Source organism: Cydia pomonella, chromosome 5 (genome assembly GCF_033807575.1).
Source record: "Cydia pomonella isolate Wapato2018A chromosome 5, ilCydPomo1, whole genome shotgun sequence".
Taxonomy (NCBI): Eukaryota; Metazoa; Arthropoda; class Insecta; order Lepidoptera; family Tortricidae; genus Cydia; species Cydia pomonella.
This window is the reverse complement of record NC_084707.1, coordinates 22,291,058-22,313,366: the sequence shown is the minus strand read 5'-3', so window position 1 is coordinate 22,313,366 and position 22,309 is coordinate 22,291,058. Positions and strand designations below refer to the sequence as shown.

General features: G+C 37.8%; 1 protein-coding gene across 1 annotated transcript in view; it reads right to left on the bottom strand.

The window, feature by feature from the left end:
* Nucleotides 1-22,309, bottom strand: part of LOC133518112 (patronin) — a 91,484-nt gene that overhangs the window by 57,341 nt on the left and 11,834 nt on the right. The window contains exon 2 of the mRNA XM_061851699.1: nt 11,108-11,203. Within this exon, the coding sequence (XP_061707683.1) occupies nt 11,108-11,203 (96 nt within the window). The remainder of the gene's footprint in view (nt 1-11,107; nt 11,204-22,309) is intronic.

Below are 22,309 nucleotides of genomic sequence, written 5' to 3'. Positions count from 1 at the left end.
GTGGCCAACAGGTCGATCGCGACTGTTAGTCCAGTCGATCGTGGCAAAGCATAAAATATAAATACGTAGACCAGTTTCATTTAAGATTTCAAGAAGTATGTCATTGGTAGATCGCACAGGGTTTCGTTAGTAAACAGGAGATCTTGGGTCTAACCAAGTTGGCCATCCCTGCTCTAAACATATACCCCCTTATTCATAAACGTCTACTAAAATTATGAAGCCGCTAATAATCGTTTGTCCCTTTCCATCATACCAATACGTCGGAAAGGGACAAACGATTATTAGCGGCTTGTTAACTTTAGTAGACGTTTATTAATAAGGGGGATAATATATACCGTTTCCGTTATGCCGTAAATATTTAAACTTCTTAGAAACGATACTCCTTAAATAATAACTGTTCGTTGAACAACTTAATACTATTATTATTCGCTAGCCCTTATCTTCCACACCCGCGGTTGCCGGACGTATCATGGTAAACTCGGCCCATAATACGAGTATGACCCACCTTTCCATTCCCTCACGAATTACCTACGGTACATCGTAAATTCCTTTAAGGAATCATTTCTAACCAACAATTTGCGTGTGGTCGGCGATGCTTTCTTCTCTCGTCACCAATCAGTTAATGATTCACTCCCTTCCTATTCATCCCCCCTTATAGTCTGTATTTTTCTTAGTCTTCTCTTACAGCCCTTATTCTAACCTCATACGCCGTTTTAAGAGTAATTAGTGTAACGAGGATTAAAGCGACATTACGCAAAATATATTGCGTGCAGCACGATCTTGGCTTCGTTTTTGCACATTAACCCGAATGCCGATTCATACGACGCTCAGCGACAGTTTGCCTCCCACGGAAAACTGACGGCTCAATATCATTCAAATTGACAATAATATCAACTTTTATTGTCTGATTAACAATGAAGGTAGGACTAATGCAACTGACAGCAGATACGTCTTGAGAACAATTTTCCAAGGATTGCCTTAGTGTTTAAGCGTTTTCCCCATATAATAAGACAGATTGCCCAAGAAAGACTGTCCTTAATGGCTTGATGGATATTACTAAATATTTTGAGACATTTTCACTCTCCGGAAATCATAAGATTCATCTACTACGTTGAACTATCAAATCCCTCCCACGGAAATCGGAAAGCTCAATTTATCATTGAAACTGACAATGCAGTACTGGACAATAATAACGACTGGTCGTTTAATGATATTACGATAAAATTGCTTAATTGCTGTGCACTAAGGAGGTTTTGATAGATGGGCAAGATAGAGCCACGTCAATTAAGTATGTTTGATCAATATTGTCGCTGGACAATAATTTCTGAAAAGTTGACAAGGTACGTAATAGTAATGTATTGTGTAAGTCAACCATTAATCAGGGCTCAAAACAATTGCTAAAGCGAAAACAACCCATCTGTTCATAAGCGCGATATGTCAATGTCAAGTTAAAATTGCAGATTTAGGCTACACTACTACAAGGTTGCCGACCGTCCACCACGCTAAAGTGTGTAACATATTATAACTGATAAAGGCCCTCTAGATTGTTCAAAAACTAATGAGAAAGTTGCATTTTATCCACATGTGGGGCAAAGTAATCAGATGCAAATTTTGAGTTGTTCGCTTATGTTAGCTAGTGAATTGACTTTTCAACTATGATATTGAATGATTTTTTTTTCATAGTTAGTAGTTTCCTCGCGTTGTTTTGGTGAAAAAAATTGTGTTTCACTCGGAGGCAAAGTTTGTTAAACCCTCGTGCCTCAAACCCGCGCAACTCTCAAGATTCCACTTCTCAATTCAATTTTGGAATTGGTTAAACATAAACAACAACATTGCCCCGTTGTAAAACAAATAACTATTATATTAGGATGCATATTAGCGTAATGGTTTTTCGACATCAAAAAGCTTTAATAATAACGCGTGCAATTAAGTAAAATTTGTGGGTGTGACAGGTCAGAGGAAACTAGTTCGACTGAAAATTAGAACGTCCTCAAAACGCGTTAAAAAAAACCTTGAAATTGTTTGAAAAGGACACTACCAATATTTATCTAGTTTTTAAAACGAGATCAATGCAAATGAAAACATCATGATGTAACCAATGACAACCTTCCATAACTGGACATATGTTTAATATGTACAAATGATTCAGTGTCAACATTGACCCGTTTTAAATTTAGACTTCAGTCATATTACGTCTGTATAGTCATCTATATTTATATTGGCTATTGCACAGAAAATGAATAGTACAGAAGTGTGACAGCTTTGTTAAATTAGCACCAACTTTTACTTTATTAAACCGTCGACGACTCGTTTATGCATTCAAAATGTGCGTGTCGCCGCAGACAGATCTAAATTTGTAATTTTCACGAACTTGATATTCTGCCTATTATTATTTTCTGTGTGTCGACTATAACAGATTATATACCCGCAGCAACCGCTCCTTCAAACGCAATGTAAACAACAAACCGGTTGGTTACGATATTGATTCACGGGACATATTTAGCGTGTTATTAGAAGCGTGAACGAAACCAAATGTGTTAAAATCATCATTCTTTTATTATGGCCTCAACCAAAACGTCTTTTTCATTGTAATTCGACTATGTTATTGACTTATTGACCGAAGCGTAAGCGAAAGTTCCCCTTTCATCTTGGACAAAAATGCTTTCGTATGTCCAGATGTTCTCCTCTACAGGTCGCAATAAAAATAAAGATAGTTTATTATTCAAGTAGGCATATTACAATGAGCTTATGAACGTCAAATACAGCTATTACGCCGCCAATTCTCATCCGATTCTCGTGAAATTTTGAGAGCAGGTTCGATGATTAAAAATTTTTTTGTCGATTCAGCTATTGGTCATTTTTCAAATTTTTTTAATGATATGAACCATATGACTCGAACCAATTGCCAAGTGGGCTGCCCTTTGTAAGTTATACTTTGCTTAGCTTTCTGGGTGAGGGTGCCAGTGGACTGTGCCACTGACAGATTCATCCAATTTTTTTTTGTTGATAAGGGTTACTATTCTTACATTTCTTACCAAGCTTTAATTATCGGTAACTTTCTAACAATAGCGCACATAAACAGAAATATATGTCATATATTAAAGAAAAACTGTCTAAGACCTCCAGTGGTGAATGCCAGATTCAAACCGGCGTCTTTAGAAATCCGAGCTAAAGCCTTAAACCCCTAGGCTCCCCGCACCGTTGCCTATTTTACCGCTGCAGCCGGCCGAAGCAACAGGCTGTAAAGGACTCCATGTTTATTAAATTCGATCGATTTGCGTGTCATATCTATTCACTAAATACGTATTTGTACCTAACTTGTCTAATTGTAACTTAATTTAGACTCGTAACAACTACTCTTAATCAAAGATCAGGTTATACTGGTTGTTGCTAAATAGTTCCGAGTCCCATAGTCGTCATAGCGCGACCTAACCTTGGCCTCATCGCGATCGGCAGTATTCTAATCCGACTCGGATTCCCGGGACACAATACATTGGACTATTGAGTATGGTATCCCATGGTAAGATGTTTTGAACTGAACTTGTTGGTAGTTATCTCGTGTTTGAAGAACGTGAAGGTGACTTTTATGCTTGGCTTCCTCGAACAACGCGTTCCAGGGTGCCGTCTGATCGAGTTGTATGGATTTTGTATTGAATGACGCTCAATAATCACGTCAATCTTATTATCGGATTTAGGTCCTGTCCTTTAAAGCTGAGTAAATAAATAATAACGGCATACAACGGATTACACACAAGACGTCACGTTCAAAAATGTTCCAGAAAACAGGGGGAAAATGGGTCTTTCCTGTCCACAATCATAGAGAAATAAGTAAGGTTAGAGTGTTCACTTCGTACATGGATTTCCTTTTCTAATAATAATAAGTTGTATGGAAGGTATTGTTAAACTTACATATTGGGGTTGAATCTTATCATAAATAAGTTTTTGTTGTTAACCTCGCTTAAAAAATACCTATTATAAACTTTTTTTTTTTGTGGACACTCTTAAGTTAACTTATTTTTCTATGGCACAATATAAAAGTTTTGAATACAATTTACTAACACTTTTTTCATACAACTTTTAAAAAGTAGAAGTTATGAACAAACAGTAACACTGTTAACTGTCCATTGGTGGACCTTATGCCTTCTGTAATAAGGTCCACCGATGGACAGTTAACAGTGTGGGATGTAACATAAGGTTCGAGCAAGAAAATTAGGCATCGAATACCCTTTATATTATGATGTGATACTAATAAAGTTTTTGAACCTTATAGTACCTAATCCGAAAGAAAGAAAGAAAGAAAGAAAGAAGGAACAAAGAAAAAAATCAAATAATTACAAAGTTTATACAAAGTTTCAGAACTAACTATATACATATTTAGATAGCTAGGCAGAGTAGCATTAATTTTGTCTAGCGCGCCTTGACCCTGTGAAAGAGACGTCACAGATGTCAGACACAATAGAAACTCGCACAATACTAATGCCACTCTCAAATCGAAATAAATTACGTGTTTAACAGTTAAAGTATTACTTTTCAAAAGAGGAACAACATTGTAACGGAAAAGCAATCATAATAAAGCAAACTCAAAACATTACCACATATCATTATTTTATAACAATTCCGGTCCCATACTTTGTTGACATTATGTCAAATTGTGAATCCAAAACAATTACCACATTACATTTCAAATGATTGATTTGAATGATTCTGTGAGTCGCATCGCTACCGTTTAGGAAACAACCATTAGTTTTTCGACTACACATATATTAATTGCACATTATAATTCAATTCACTGTATTGAGTAAGAACATAAAACTTTCTACTTACTGCTAACTTCCTAATCCGGCCACAGAAATTAATACTGTATTAACAGCAAAACTCTCAACTGACCATCGGTGGACCTGTCTTTGCAATAAGTTGACACTAGAGAGAGACACGTATAGAAGATGGTACCTAATGTGATATACACATATCCATATGCCTGCGGGTGAAGGACGGAAAATTATTACCACAATAAAGTTTATATCCGTCTGAAAGCGCGACATACTTATTCGAGCCAGATACATGAGGAACGGACACACAGAAATGTGGAAACCTACCATTCTATTCTGAACAGGAGACCAATTTGAAACAGATGCCATTAATGGAAACTAATTAAAAGCCAGCGTTGAGAAAGTTAATCGTTATTAAGACATACGCGCCAGAGAAAGCAGCACGAAGTGTCAGCATTGATTTGTGTTTCCTTCAGTTATTATTCGAGACTGATACATCTCTACAATAAATGGGCAACACAACCGACTTTACCCGTCGGTCAGAGTGCTGAGATATTGATTGCAATAGGGAAGGGCGTCAGAACTGTCAGAAGTATCTGCATTTGACATCTACGACGTGCTCGTTTCCAAGATACCATATCGAACACGCTGGAGGTCGCGTACAATCCCAGCTCATACGAACGTGTTTCTTGAACTTTATGTTCGAAATTTAATTTTAGTCTACGGACAGCGTGTCAAGCTAGCAGTCAGCGAATTGTTTGAAACCAATAATGACCCCTTTTTGGTGTCAAACAAACCTGCATTAAACGATATCTTTGATGCAATCTCAAATTATACTTGTCATAGTCACGTGTATCACGTACGCTACCGGTTTGTCGAAAAGTACATGCAGCCCGCGCGACCTTCAGGTCGTGACGATAACGGTGCGATCTCAAAACGAGATCGAGACGAAAGCACTCGCGTGTTTCCGCGGATTATGGACGTCGAGCGTCACGATTTTAATCGTGCAGCCTGTATCGTGTAACAATATAGCAGTTCCTGAGAGCATTTGTAAACATGAGATGATCTAGACTGTCTCATTACTCTCATTAGATCAGTGATAATTTAAATAAGTTGAAAATATGTTTTTCGATTTGGAATATTTTTGGTTTATTTTGTATTCAATGCTTACTTAGACCGTTCTATCCATTTATGTATATGCTACGATTAACTACTTTTTTTCCAAACGAAAATTATATAATAGACGGGTAGAAAAAATCGTGCGAATAGATAATCTCTAATGTGAGATTTATGTTGTCGTGAGAAATAAGCAAGATTTACTTTACAACATGAAACGTAAAACCTAATCCGGCTTACTCTAGCCCATCTGGTTGTAAATTCTTTTCGCGCGCCCTAAAACCCGTTTCATTCAATCAGTTCAAAACAGATGTTAAACCAGTATATTCCATTATGCCACCTCTGCTTTTAACATCCTGTGATTGCAAGATGCACTTGACTTGCTAAATACTCGATGAACCGTAAATAATAATGGCATAGAATCACACTTTTTTCAATAATTTGTAATAGAGAATGTTACTCCAGTTCTGACTGAACGAAACCATTATGATCATAATATTATGATTATATGTAATAACATGCTTCTTACGACTGACGCTAGTCAACTAATAGAACACGATAAAGTGCTCAATTTACAGGCAATACGAATATTGCTATTTAACTACCACATTATGAATGGTGTCATGACAAAGTTCTTAATACGGCCGACAATTCAAATTGGATGTCATCACAAACACAGCGCGAGCCAGCAAAAACTAGTTTCGCACATCTGTTAGCCGCCTAGGTTTCGACGACAAACTGTGCCTTAGTTCATAGCGAAAAGGTTCCAGCATAAGTTCCCAGGGTATGAAAGTGCATAAACTTGCGGTTTCACATGTTTCGAGATTGGCTTTATGAACGCAAAAGCAATATCCACGAGCAATATCGTCAATAGGGTATATAGATAACCATTTATTACTATGTATTCAGAAAGCCTGGGATATTCGTATCGAAGAAATTAATATGCGTTATTAAAAACTAAGAATGCAGTCCCGATTGAAGTATTAAAAATAGAAATATAAACAGGATTGAAATCGTTAAACGGGTACCTACCTACTCAAGTTAAAAGCTATCGTCCATTTCAACTAATTGTACCTACTAATGCATTTAGAGCGGCACAGTTCAGATAGTTATAAATTTAGGTCAAACATTACTAATCAAATCAGTATCAACACTTCCATATTTTTAGAGCAAAAGTAAGAAGATGAATCATAAGGACCGGAACAAATTACAATCGCTGCAAAAGTTGACTCATTGTAAGATGTGATAGAAGCCATTAAGTTGACTCACAAATTGATACTATTATGCTTTGACTGGACAGGTAACAAATTAATTATAATACTAGGAAAATATGACGAGTTAAAAATAGTTCAGGAAACATATTTTTGAATGCGACAAAAACAGCTGAGTCACCGGTCAACGGTGAAAAGAACAAAAGATACCAGTTTCCCGATGGCGGAAATGGCGCTGACTATTTTTACGGAACACGGATAACATTGCGCTTTATTTTAACCGGAACATCATAAAGTCACCCTTATGACGATAAGCATAAGACTAGTATTCAAAAATGTTATTTTTGAAAAAGTAAAGTTAAATTGGTTTTGTCATCTTTACAAACTTGCATTCGTTAGAGGTTATTTCCATCGTGAAAAAACGGTTCGGGACGTTGTCGTTAAAGCAGAACTGCAGGTTAGAGTTTCAAAGGGACACGTTCTGTTCATATTTATATTTAAGTAAAATATGAACTCGTCGGCGGGGGAAACAAGTGTGGGTGGCGTATTACAATAAATCGATGTTTGTTCATGAGTTGAGACGTGTGTTTGCCCTCTTGGGTTTTATATGGCAGTGATTAGCAATTTAGTTACTTGATTGTAATCGTTCGAATGCAGTAAATCGTTCGATTGCCTTTAGAATTAGCATTTACAATGTCTCTTCAGCAATAGCAATACCATGTTACAGTGTATTAACCCCGCTAGGTCGAAGTCTCTCACGACCTTTTGCGAGAGTTCAAGTTTCATGCGCAGACCTATGTAGAAATATCCGATAAATGTTAATATGTAGCCGCACGTAAGCGGCGCCCTGCATTTCAGTAATTTTACACCGTATTTCATGCTCAAACAGACTTCGCTTGTCCAAGCGAGATGGGAATTCGCATTAGGGTAGATACGATCTCCCAAAACGTCGTATACCATAAGTATAAGCTTCATGAAATAGCAACCCTGCAAACGGAATACTTAAATTCGAAATAACTTCTCTGGAACTGAGAAATTAGGTCTAAACATGAGCGTCTGTTACAAGTTATCTGTCTGAGAATCCTTTAGTTCTTCCAGGGAATTCACATCCCTCGCAGATATTTCCAAAGCTCTGGCCCTTGAAGCCGTTCGCAATAACAATTGTTAATGGACATCCGGCGAGAGATAATGAAACTTCTTGGTATTCTAAACTTATCCTGTCCTAATCCGCAAAACCAACAAGGGAAAAGTTTTCCCTCAAGAGTTTCGGAGGGATACCACTCACACTCACACGAACGCTAAGCCTGCTAAATTATTAACATTTCATTCGGTTACTGACAGTTTCATAGGGAAACGATCACACTATATAGATAATTTGAAAGCTCTCACGACGCGTATAATTTGGTTAACACACACGAAGGTCCACTAATCACCGGAATGGCCCATTTAGCAAGGCACTCCCAGCCAGTGAGCATGCACCTCCATACTGAAGCTCGCGTGTCGCTCGCTACCAACTCCATGATGCTACGATCAATATCATGCTTTACCTTACTTTCTTGGCAAAAATAGATGTACTCAAGGTCGGCATTTGGAACAAAATCGTTCAAGCTCAAGTTGTGTAAGTGTAGTTGCACATCGCAAGATGTTATCCTTTTCCGGTCTAAGAAGCCACCTTTTGTATATCAATCACCTGCCTGTTGTCCTGCGGTGGCAGCATGGTTGCATTTTTGTCATCCGTCACTTTCGCACTTAGCTACTTCTAAGAACGTGACAGGCATGGTGACAGGCGATAAAAATGCGACCGTGCTTAGCCCGCTGGGGACGATAATAATGAGGACCTTATAAATGGATCGCTTTTGAGATCACCACTTGGAAACAGTTAAACGGATACATATGTAATTTACAAACTCGAAAAAAAAAAAACTCCAGAGCCGTAGACACAAAGACTTTTGTGTAAGAATCATGCAAGAGTTAGTTATTATTTGACATTAAAAGCTAAACACGACTTTGTGGAACATTAAACCTTAGCCAAAGCCCCAGACCAGAATGTAGGTCACACCCCTAAACCACAACAGTTTTCATAACATACAATCACAAGTATTTCAAGAATCTTGTCTGTTTGCTACCAGTAAATATTTTCAACATTAATCGTTTTATCTACAGAAATCACTTTATAACGCAGACGAACAAACGGAATGGTCGAGATAAGGAAACTTGTTACTTAACCTAATAGTCTTGTAACGTAAATAAATAACGAACAGCGGCGGGAGCAGTGACAAATAGATTACATGTATATTATATATAGTTCGGTTTTGGGGAAGAGTGCGCTGGTGGCCTAGCGGTAAAAGCGTGCGACTTTCAATCCGAAGGCCGCGGGTTCAAACCCGGGTTTTTCGACATTTTTAATTAGCCTACTTTGGTGTCCCACTTCTGAGCACAGGCCTCCCCTCTTTTTCTCCACTAGACCCTGTCCCCGGTATGTACCCACCATTTGAAGTAGAATGCGTCCAAGTTGTCCCGCCATCTCCTTTTCTGCCTGCACCCCGGCCTGCACCGTCTATGGTGTTCAGTGGGTCCCACTCAGTAACCATTTTGGCCCACCTTTCAGGGTGCATGCGTCAGACATGTCCAGCCCAGTCCCACTTAAGCTTAGCCGTCTTGAAGCCTATATCTAAAACTCTAGTTCTGGAGCGTAATTTATGCGTAACTTAGCGTTTCGGAACTTATGTACGAAATATCGTTTGATAGTTACCATTAGCTTTTCGGTGAAGGAAAACGTCGTGAGAAAACCGGACTAATCCCGATAATACCTAGTTAACCCTCTGGGTTGGAAGGTCAGATGGCAGTCACTTTCGTGAAAACTAATGCCTACGCCAATTCTTGGGATTAGTTGCCAAGCGGACCCCAGGCTCCATACGCGCGGAAATCATGACGAGTTTGGTTTTCGGGGCCAAAAACATGTAGGTACCTTATGTTTTGAAACAAACCCAGCTACGCAAGTATGAAGCCATTTTATGTTCATCCCAAGAACTTGGTCTGAAAGAAATTCTTTATTGTGTAATAAAAAAGGTCAGGCAGTAAGTACTGTTTCACCAAGCGAAAATAATGAAATACAATTACGAGTAGAGTAGCTTTGAGAGCTTCATCTGCGTCAAATATCACAGAAAAACTGAAAATTATTTTTAAACAATAAAATTAACGACATGAGCAATAAACTGTCAAATAACTCGTTTAAGAAACAAAGTGGCCGTTTCAAATTGAGCTGCGGTTTTCCTTACGCAAATAAATAAGGCTAAACAATAGCAGTGAAAAGCAAACGTGAGAAGCGAACAGGCACCGACGACTTTTGTTAGTGCGGGTCAAAGACCTGTTATCTAAGCTGGAGTATCTGCGCCGTGATTCAGTGAAACTTTAACTGTCTTCGGACCACGACCGCGAGTGCTTGGCACGCGGGCTGTGATGATGCAATTAGGGATAAGAGGACTACTTCACCATTAATTTAAAATGAACGCAATGTGTATTAAATTTAATGAGTTTAGTAAACTTAAGTGTTTCTCTTAATATGGGTGGGCTTTTTGTAGCAAAAGTCGTCAGCACGTTGGTTAATAACGCGGTAAAAATAACGAACAACTTCATCTTGAACCATGCTGATGTTAGTGTAAGACAGGTATTCGCAGAAACACTAAATATAGAGGTTTAGCGTACAACCAGGCTAGCCTGTCATATAATTAAACGGTACTTGATGGCCAAGAAAGTGCTGAGATTGCCGAGGCGTGTGTGTGGAAGGTCCTACCCTTAGGCGGTGTATGATGTGGTAAATACCCTTTGAGAATTTGTTTGGAAATATACTGTATAATTTCTTGACGCGGTAAATACCAGCCCTTACAAAGGTAATATCTTTTAGAATATGCTTTGCTCCATGTTGAGCATTATCTCGTCTAGAATAATCTACAATAAATCTCGTCAATTGGCAAGCAAAACTTAGAACTTTAAGATAGTTAAGATTAATACCTCATGGTCCCTGTAAAAGGGCTCCTGCAGGTTATCCGGGACCCTGTTGTTGAACGCCTTCGACAGCAGCCATTTGATCGATGCGCGCTGCTTCGACTGTAATAAAAACAAACTTTACATTAGTTAATGAGACTTTAAAAAGTTCACTGAATACCACCCATGACATGAACAGTCTGCAGAATAATGAAAAGAAACTGCAAAAGCGAGAAAGAAAGAAAGTCGGCCAACCAAAATAAATCTCGAAAACAGCGCCGCGGTGCATCAAAAATAGAAGGTAAAAAGCATTTTGCAATGCGCTCACTTTTCGTTTAAAAATTTTAGGGCGATGTCTTAATATTGGCACGCAGTCCAGAATCCAGTTCTTGATCGTCTGTAATATACAGTGAGCCATGGATAGCCCACTTATGTCTACTTTATGGACATTACTGTCAGCACGACAGGCCATTCAGACTGTTGAACAGCACAATAATTGTCGACCGCTGCGTTATGGCAACGTCCGCTTATTGTGAACGCATTAAGCGGTAAGTGACCAGGCCTTGTGCTCATTTGCGGACGGGACCCACTTGTATCGCAATCAATATCAATTCAATAATTACCAATTTTACTTGTCTATTGATGTTTTTATACCATTAGAGAAAGAAGTAGCTGCAGTGCAAACACATTAAGATGCTTTTATAACTGCTTTTTTAACTAAGATAAGCCTTCCTGTAGGGATGCGAGTTAAGTTAGTTTAACTTATACCTTGCTCAATATTCAACTGCTTCTGAAAAATCCCTGACGCGACTTTACGCGAATGTTTACATTTACCTATCTGTAAAACAGCGCTACCACTTTCTTTTGAAATTGCGAACGAGAGAAATGTACGACACATAGTGTAAAACCTATCCTATGCTTATCATGTCCGTGTTATCGATCTCTGAGGAAAATGGAATACTTATGGGTACTTGCAGATGGTCATTTCAAACTAATTTGCCTCCAACTATCTTTTGACCACAATTTTCGCGTATGACTTGTTGCGTGTTTTAGTTTTATCCAAGTAAGAAGTAGATCGAATAAAACACAACATCACCTAAGTTCCGTACGGTAGTACTGGTGCTAATAGACCAACGTAAACAAACCATTAACAAGCGATCGCTGTAAGGTCATCGGGTAGCTGCGTAATGCATAGTCATTACCTCGTTAGCATAAAGTGCATTTAGCAAGAATGTTCCTCAAGAATGCGTATTTATTGGTGGGGTAGTAGAATTAAAAACTTAATTAAAAGTGGTGTGGAAAAGAAACGACCTTTACGACTTCTGTGATAGACATAGTTGAGATTCTTTAGTAAAAGTTTGTTGATATTTAGTAGATTCGTGCATGCACTACCGAAGCATATGTTTATCACAGACTTACGCAACTTAACAACTTTACATTCTACTTAGTATCGTTAATTTTTTTTTAATTTCTTGTATTTCATACTCGTCATTAAGTTTCATCTTGTAGATACATTTCGCTTTATGTATATCATTTTCAATTCGTGTACCCGTTGCATTTAAAACAGATTCTATATAGAAGAGACCTTGCGGCAGCTAAAATCTCGCTGACTGGCTTTAAGCCTTCCGCGGCTGATCTAGCACACTTGGCTCCCTGCCACTGACTGTTAGTTAACAGTTATCACAACAACAATTGACTATTGTACTACTTCGTACGAGTACTATCACATTTATCAAACTGGAATAAGACAACGGAGATTAAACGAAAAACATTTGTGTAAGTTCTGTTCTGCAGTTGTTAATCCTTTTTCTTGGTAATATCTTCACGTACTGCTTTGCCGCCCATAAATTAATAAACAACTTTATTCCCAGCAAATCTTGTATGTAGATCGTAGTAAACAGAAGCGAAGTTCAGTTTATCTACACTTTGATCAATGCCAAGGTCTATTTAATCACCCTACACAACCGTAGGTTTTAATTACTAAGCAATAAAGCTGGTAGTATAATTTACATCTGTTCAAGTGTGAAACTCGATCACTTTCATCTTGTAGTGATCATGCGATCCCATGGTAAACTCGCGACCGTGGCATGTTTACTGTTGAGTGGTGTAGATGGGCAAAAAAAAGGTTACCGATCTACGGTAGTCTGAGCTAAATTGGAAAATAAGTGAGATTAAGTGGGTATCAAAGCCTATTAGGTAGTGTGGTGACTTAGTGAGTTAAGTAAAATATAATGACCATTAGTGAACTGGCATATATTATTTTATTTATCGCTTATAGCGATAAATATAAAGAGTTTTTAATGTAACCAATTAACAAATTATGAATGGAATGATTTATTACATAAATATTTGTATAGATTTGACCAACATCGACCCGAATCTAAGACACGTCATCTCACTCATAAAAATCCGTCAAAGCCTTTGAAATGTACAATGTGCGATTTAAAAAACGATATGTTGCAGTTTAGGTAATATACACTCAAGAAATCCTCCTTTGTCTCAATCGAGAAAAAATTACAACATGTCATAAACACAAAAATAATATTACTAGACGTTAATCTAGACTTTTACAATGCCTGCTCGTCTAAACATTCCCAAGTCCTATGTAAAGCGAACTGACGATACCGCAGGTTTAGTGATCGGCACGGAAAATCCCTACGACGTTCCCTCAGCGCTAATAAAGGCCAATCCATAACACCCGTAAGCCGATTTGTAAGCAGAGACAAGATAGACTGTGGAAAACAACAATATCAATAACGTCTACTTCATAGTACGCAAGGGAAAAGCACTTCTGTTCAAAAGGGCTAAGTATTACTTTCCTTGGACAGCTCATAATCTTGTACTGCCTAACAGATCTGCGAAATGTCTCGATTTGACGTTGAACTTAAGTTGATTCATATGAGAATAAGTTGATCAGTTAAATCATCGGAGTAAACGCGCTTGATGCATTTTGCACGTCAACATATTGATTATTTTCCCTAAGCTCAAGCTACCATGGCAAGAGGTTAGAATGCACGAAAAAGCAAACGAAAATGTCTGCTATTTGTGACAAAGAAGAGCAATTTGTTTTGTTTGCGTAGATCCAACAGCCAAATCATAACGCCGAAAGGTCGGGCGCGTGGCGATGCATGCCGCAGTTTAAAAATAGGCCGCAGAGACACTCCCGAATAGGAAGCTATTCGCTCCCAATCAGACGCCATCAAAGTGCTCTTTGAGATTTAAGGAGCGCTGTTAACTATGACTAACATGTGGTAAGGAGTCGTTTAGAACTTCAGACGTGCGACTTTCAAACCGGAGATGGTGCATCCGTTTTCTGGGAAGAGTTTCTTCTGCAAATATCAATTCATATGTAGCTCTCTAATAAGGCAAAGTTTTATTTCTGATTTGGTAGATTAGGACAGACGTTTTGGATGAAAAAATGTGCCGATACCATCGCCAATTAAGCAGCCAACCGGATTATGAGTTATTTTCGGTAGTAACCGAGTCCAAACTAAGATGAGAAGATACTGTAAACTGCAACTATCAACTGTGGAAAGTTGAAATTGGAATTTTGAACCGCATGATTGCTGATCAATTATTGATTGATCTCACGGATTGTCTATTGTAGTCGGCTTTAGATGGAGCGTTTGAATATTCATAGGCACTGAGCAAAACATTACAATTCTGATATCCAGAACATTGTAACAATTATTGAAACAATACAGACTGTATAAACACAAAACACAACTAAGCAGCACGCTGCGTGCACGTACAGTACCGACATTTAGTGATGCCTGTTATAACTTTCTTGAGAAGGTTCTCCATTTTGTAAAGATAATTTTTTTGAGATAATATTCTTCACCGATAAAATTTTGTTGATATCCCATTCTCGCCAATGGCACAACTCTACGAAACATCATCAGAAATATTCAAATGGTATGCATTCTCGAGAGCAAATTAAAAATGCTTTTGCTGACATTCCTAGTTTTAAAAACTCAGCATAAACTAAACAATTTGCATTTTATTTTATATTAAATCGCATTTCGCCTGTAAAGCCTTACTTTCATGCATATAATATACGACAAGTAGAGCGGGCAGGCCACTCTCTACGCTGAATCCGTACTGGTTAATTGCTGTGCAATTAGCATCGCCGAACGCTTCACTCTCTCCCGAGGTCTTCATTACTATACCCTGGCCGGCCATCCGTGTCGATAGCAGAACAGCTAAAAACATTGTTAGCATGGTGTAAAAGACGTCCCCTATTGGACTATCAGAATAAGATTCAATGATAGCTACTGCATGTAACATACTTGTCACTCGCATACAATGTACACACGCAACCGACAACTTTGGTCCATGTAGGAAGCCTACACTTCTAAATGTATGATACATTACTAAAAGATAGACTCACGACTACGATTAGAAGCGGAAGGAACACTTCCTTCGTATCTACAAGTCAATCAATCATATGGCGTAAATAACTGGCGCTAACAGCCCTTAAAGGTCGTGTCAATGCTATCATGCCATAGTTTTGCACTGTCTTGAAACACAAAGGAAATACGGATATACGATTAGCAAAGCAAAACAAGCAGATAAGTTGAAAGTTATATATGGTGAAATGTTAGTCTAACCAGTAGACTAACATTTCACCACCGAACCATACGCCGGCAAGTTAGTTGGCGGTGTTTGCCTTAACTACTAGTATTACCAAAAACACCTTTTCTTAGTTTCCGTAGAAAAACAAACGAGATGCTAACCATGTTTGCACAAATACGGCCAAGTAAGTTTTCAGCATAAGCTAGCATATTCTCGAATGGTGTAAAAATAACATCGCGTTTTATTATAAGCGATAGTAACACTCTTTGACTTTTTAACCGACTTCAAAAAAGGAGGAGGTTCTCAATTCGTCGGAATATTTTTCATTAACAACAATAGCACATTAGACAAAAGCAAGGGAACCTCACACCGGCCAACAAAGAGCGCAGCAAGTCGCTAACCGAGATATCAGATAACCGGCCCTTATTAGTTCGCATTCAATGCAGACGCATAAGGCAAAGTGCTACCGCTGACAAATGCGGGGAGATGTATGTGCATTGTCTTAGTAATTAGAGAGCCGAGAATGGTTCGCAGGTCTTGATGCAAATAAGCAATCTGGTTGGATGCAAGAGGTCGAGAGTGCAATATTGCGAAACAATTAAGAAGCAAGCTGATCGGATGATTGGATCGCAGCTTGGGAGCACTTCACAAATCATTTCATACTAACCTAGTAGAACAAGACCCTTAGGTTAGTTCTAGCTATGCGTAATCGGAAGCCAGGCTTATGCTGGTACGCTTGTTTTAGTGTCGGTGAGCATGGTGAACAAGCTACCGTGGAAACTGGATAGGTGCGTTGGCACCTGCACCCACGCGCACTCTGAGGTCGAGCGCCCACGCCTCCTCCGCAAGCCTGACCGTGTTGCCATTGCTTACTGTGTGCAGATAAATTGAACGCTTTGGCAAACTTTTGTAACTGAAATCTTTAGACCTACGAATCTTGTGTCGTCGGGGCGTAGGTTCGACTGGTTTGCCAAATCTTTTGTCAGCCAGTAGTGTAGTAAGCGGTTGGAATAATACATTTGTATCCACTCGGTGCTTAATTTTTGTGCTCCTATTCCATCGATCAGGACAGCAATTTCAAACTTCAAATCATAGTTAGCCAATATTATGACTTATAGCCGACACCCACATAATCCGACATTGTATCTTAGCTGATTGGAATGTTCAGAAAATCTGAATTCTGTTGTTTACAGGAGCGGAAAGTTACATGATCGTGAGATAACTTTTCACGGTGCAAAGATTATGCGCAGACGACCGCAAATGATAGCATTTCACGTCGCGTGTCGAGTGATTATTAATTAACAATATGTTGCTAGTCGGCGCGGTGTGGTCGGGTGCACAACGGAATTTCAATACATTTGCTCTGTGTACTAGGCGCAGGTTTCATGCCATCTGCTCTTCCAGGTGCAATTACCTTTTCTGTTTTATAATTAAATACTTACAATTGCTCTTCTGTTTGTTCTGCCAATAAAGTAATTTAATAATCATCCATTCAAGCACTTCCTGTGAATTTCAAGGTGAGCTCTACTTCTATTTAAAGATAGAAAGAGTCTTCCTCACGAAATCGCAATAAAGGAACAATACGTAACAAATTCAATATACCAAAGATGCATTCACGAGTTTGGCAACAACGGAACAAGAAATGATTCACGATCACGGCTACTACCATATTGGGAAGGAGAACAAGTCAAACTGGCGGCGGATTGAAAAGAATTCTTCGCGTCCGTCATTACATAGTTATACATCAATACATAATTCATCAGATGCACTCTACATGGACATAGCAGCTAATTCTAACCATATGTTAGTTAGAATTACGGTGGTGCAAAGAGACCAATGGAATCTATTTAATGACTTGCCCATACTAGTAAACAGGAAACTAATGTATCTGTACAGTACCTCAGCTGGAAACAACATTCAATGACATCAATCTTGTCAAACGTCGTATGTACCTAAATTAATGGCGGCTAAATTAGTCTCGATACATCCAAGCAAAACGTTATTGCAGGATATCAAACCACTTTGAATTCCTATGTAAGTTTAGACCGATAATTTAGGACAGATTAATAATATTTTTCAACCGGGGACCGAATATTTACGATGCCGCCTACACTGCACAATACCGTTTAGTTTATAATATAACCGACATAACATATTTCCCAAATAACATGGGGAACAAATGTTTGGTTATGCCGCCTCCGCCGGATCCCGGTAGAAAGGTGTAGGCCTGAGAAATGCATACATGGTTTTACAATAAAATAACGACCGTTGCTGAAGATACAATCGATGCAATAAGAAAACTTGCTATGTCACCTGCTAGGCTGCTATGCCTTACGTCAAAATTGATATCGACGTCTGTCATCGTCATCGATATCATTGACTGTTGGGTTGAAATACAGCCATGAGTGAATTTCTTCCACAAAACCGATGTGATCAGTTATTTATTGACATTAGTAGTAAGTAGTATCCAGCAAGTGAAACCTGTTATACATAACAGAATATTCTGTAGTTCTTATTATCGCACCAATTTACAGCCATTACAATAGTTTCTATCACCAACTTCGAACATTAAAAACCATTAATCGATAAGCTGCGTCCTTTGAGAGCTATCATTGAAACAAACGTGCCAACGCGTTTGATCGCGTCGCTGTTGACAATTTATCATATTTGGGTTGCCTCGCGTGAGAAAAGCCTATCTCTAAAAAAACGATGCACTGATAACATTCATCATAAAACCCATAAGTTTCAAGGGCATTCCAAAAACGTAGCGAAACGTAACAAGCTTTCGCGGCTGGTGGAACTAATCGCAGAGTCAATTATAGATCTGTACAGGAAACTATAAATGATTAGATCCCTGACTCATTGTAGATTGTATTTTTCGGTCCACCTGACTGTTGCTTACTCAGTCATTTCCCTGAAAATTTAAGTAGAAACAAAAAATATAATAGGCCTTGCTTGAAAATACAAGATAACCACGTATTTAGTGATCGTGATCATTTGAACACATCAGTGTGAGTTACTAAAGGCGCAAGCCAAGTTATTTATGTGTGTTAGAAGGCATATTGAATTGCTTGAGATAAGCCTAAACTCACAAAACTATATGAGTTAAGAGACCAATGAAGTCATAGCCTAATGACAACTATAAATACCGAACCCACGCAATCCTTGGAGCCACATTAACTTATACTATGGTACGTTAAATCTTTGTTAGTAAAACAAGCTTCAGCCTAAACAATAAAACAAACATTGACCAATTATTTTGCAAAAACCACGAATTGACGCACCGTTCAATAGAACTAATTGTAATGATTCCTACAAGGCTAAAATTAATGTTATAACCACCAGGACAGCAATTATTTCATACGCTACAGCAATTATACATACGAGTATGTATGTTGTTAGCTCTGAGATCTAGTCAAAATTGTTTGTAAAAAAAACGACTAGTAACCGATTAGAAGAAGATTGAAATTCTATTTAATGACACAACCCGGTGACCATAGGCAAAGTTTATTACCAACAATGTAAACTTTGATGAAAATTGTTTGTAGCCTAGAGAATACGAGTATTAGCGGAGCACTGTCAAGGTTCTACATGATCTGCATAAACAAAGGACGTCGAATATTGTTATTTGAACAAAGCAATCTTCATCCCAGCGCATTATGATAAAAGTCATTTTAAGAAATATTTGACCAGCTTAGTTCATTGCCAAGGCAGATAAATACGGAACATATGATAAGATATGACAAGGTATTATAATGTTGGTGATTGATTTTCCAGTACTTTCTCTCAGATACAACAGTTACTATTAGTGGACTTTAAAAAGTAAGAAACAATACAGTAATGTACTTCCCGTCCGCTAAAACAGGAAAATAGTGGTTTGAATTTTTGTAATTGGGGTTTAACCATAAAGAAGAACTTCCTGTACCATTTTTGCTACAGTAAGGTAAAAATTTTCGAGCATAGATAGATAGAATACTCTTTATTGGCACACCTCAGTAAAAAGATACAAGAAAATAAACAATTGATTAAATGTAGAGGCAGACAACAGGCGGTCTTATCGCTAAAGAGCGATCTCTTCCAGACAACCTTTGGGTAGCGGAAATAGAGCAGTTAATCGAAAAACTAGGTGTTGCTAAACCGTTATGAATCCTACATTCACACACACAATTACAGTGAATATGGTTTATGGTTTAAGACATTTATTCTCATAAGAATATACATTATTCACTTAAAATGAGAATTTAAATTTAACTTAATGCTATACAATGACGTGGTGTGTATGTTTTTGCATCCCTCGGAAACACGAGTGAATTCGCATATATACTTATTTGAATAGGAGTAAGGTTGGTATTCGTAGCGCGGCCGTGCGATGCAAAAACTGTACAATATTAACTAATTAAGAGTGGGTAGCGTAACAACAACATGCATAACTCTGCGATTACAGTATCCAAGAATTAATAGTTTTAGATCAAAATATGTCATGCTTCTTAATGTAAAAGTATTTTAGGAGCAGTATAAGTTTTTTTTTTTTTTTTAGTTAACGTGGTATACCAAGCAGTTTTGTATTTGAAAATATTCGTTTAAGTTAATAGGCTGATTTGCCTTTTTTGATTGCAATTGTTATATGTATTTAACTATTTTAGCGAAATATTTTCAACAACATACCGTTTCAGTTTATTTTTGAATATTTTGAACGAAGGACTATTTTTAATACTCGGCGTCAATTTGTTGTACAATTTTGCACCTTCGTTTAAAATACTTCGTTTTCCGTAATTTGTTCTATGGAAGTGTAACTTTAAGCTATGTTTATTTCGAAGATTATATTTATTCTGCTTATATGTAAATGAAAGTTTTGTATGCAGTTTCTTATGTAAAATTTTATAGACCAAGATACAGGTTTTAAAAACGTAAATTTGTTTAATATGCATAATTTTAAGTTCTTCGTAAATTTTTCTTGTTGAAGTATAATAGTCATATCCAAATAATACCTTTAGTAGCTTATTTTGCGATGTTTGCAACTTATTCAAGTGAGTGCTTGCCGCGCAACCCCAGATCTCAATTAAATATTCTAGATGTGGCTTTACTAATGAGTTGTAAATTACATAGCGTACATTTCTAGGGAAACAGCCGACGACATGGCGCAGTGAGCCTGTTAGCGAGATCATTTTTTTCCTGACACGGTCTATTTGGAGATTCCAAGTAAGGCGCGGCTCAAGTAATAGACCTAAGTATTTTTCTTGTGAAGAAGCTTTAATTATTTCTCCATTGATATGTAGTAATTCGTAAGGTCCAATAGTTTTATTTTTAGCGGAAAATATCATATAACTAGTTTTTGATGCGTTAATAGTGAGAAGATTTTGTTTAAACCAATCTGTTAGCTTGTTTAAGTCGCTTTGAGCACGATCTATGAGTTCATCGATTGACTTTCCAAAATACATCAAGCAAGTATCGTCCGCATAGAGAGATACTTGTCCCTGTAAATCAAGATCCGTGATATTATTTATATAGGTTATAAAAAGTAGTGGGCCCAAATTGACCCCTGCGGTATGCCGTATGTGATTTTTTTAGGACTACTAATCATGCTGCCTATTTTTAAGACTTGTTGCCGGTTTTCTAGATAAGATTTGATCATTGAGAGAGCTTTTCCTTCGACTCCTATATGTTCTAACTTTTTAAACATCAAAAAGTGACTAATGGTGTCGAATGCTTTTTTTAAATCTACAAATAAACATACACAAAAGGAATACAAATAGAAATACATAAACATACATATAAAAGCATATTGGAGAAAAAAAGCATTCTATTATATTCTAGTATACATCCTTTATGGAATCGATGTTCTAGAGAAGTAGACTACTTTCGTACCTTCGACTACTACTAATCCAAAACATCTTCAATCCTAGAACTGAAAAGTAATATGTCCGGTCTGAAAATCGCTCCACTGACGATTAGGTACCAATAACATTACGGGAAAAATTTGTGACCATTTAAAACCTTACAGCAATAAGATAGGGTCCACTAAACTAACAGTCGCTAAGTATGAAGTCAGTAAGCACAGTAGCAGTTTGCAGTAAAGCGGTTTCCTTTATAGTAGCTAAGTATACATTCTTCGGATTATCCGCGATCCATCGTGTGACCCAGTTGGAGCGCGGACTATAGGTGATGTCGGTGAAAGTGTGAGATGTGCAAGGGAAACAGACGACTAATATAAATATTTCGTAACCGTAAGTAGTAGTATCCACTATGCAGTACAGTACAACACAAACGAAGTTTGGATATTGAATCACGTTTAAATTGTGTGCAAAATGCTAAAGTAATTGAATAATTAAATTCTCTTACTTTCTTCTTGAACCATTTTTACATTTCTGTTTAGGCCTAGTAGAGAATGCCTTTAGGCATTAAGTCCGCCATTTGTATTTTTTTGTATTTTGTGCAATAAAGTTTAAATAAATAAATAACGTACCAACAAGCGTACATACATTTCTATGTATTTAACCGTACTTGGGCAAGGATTTCTTGATTATTGCGGGTTACGGCGTACGAAAAAAGGGGAGAATAGAAAATTGTGCCGGGTATTGGGATTTTACAGCAAGAAACGGGAATTCCCGATTCCAGCACTGATTTTGTGGGCAAGCCATTTGCAGGGTTGTCCAT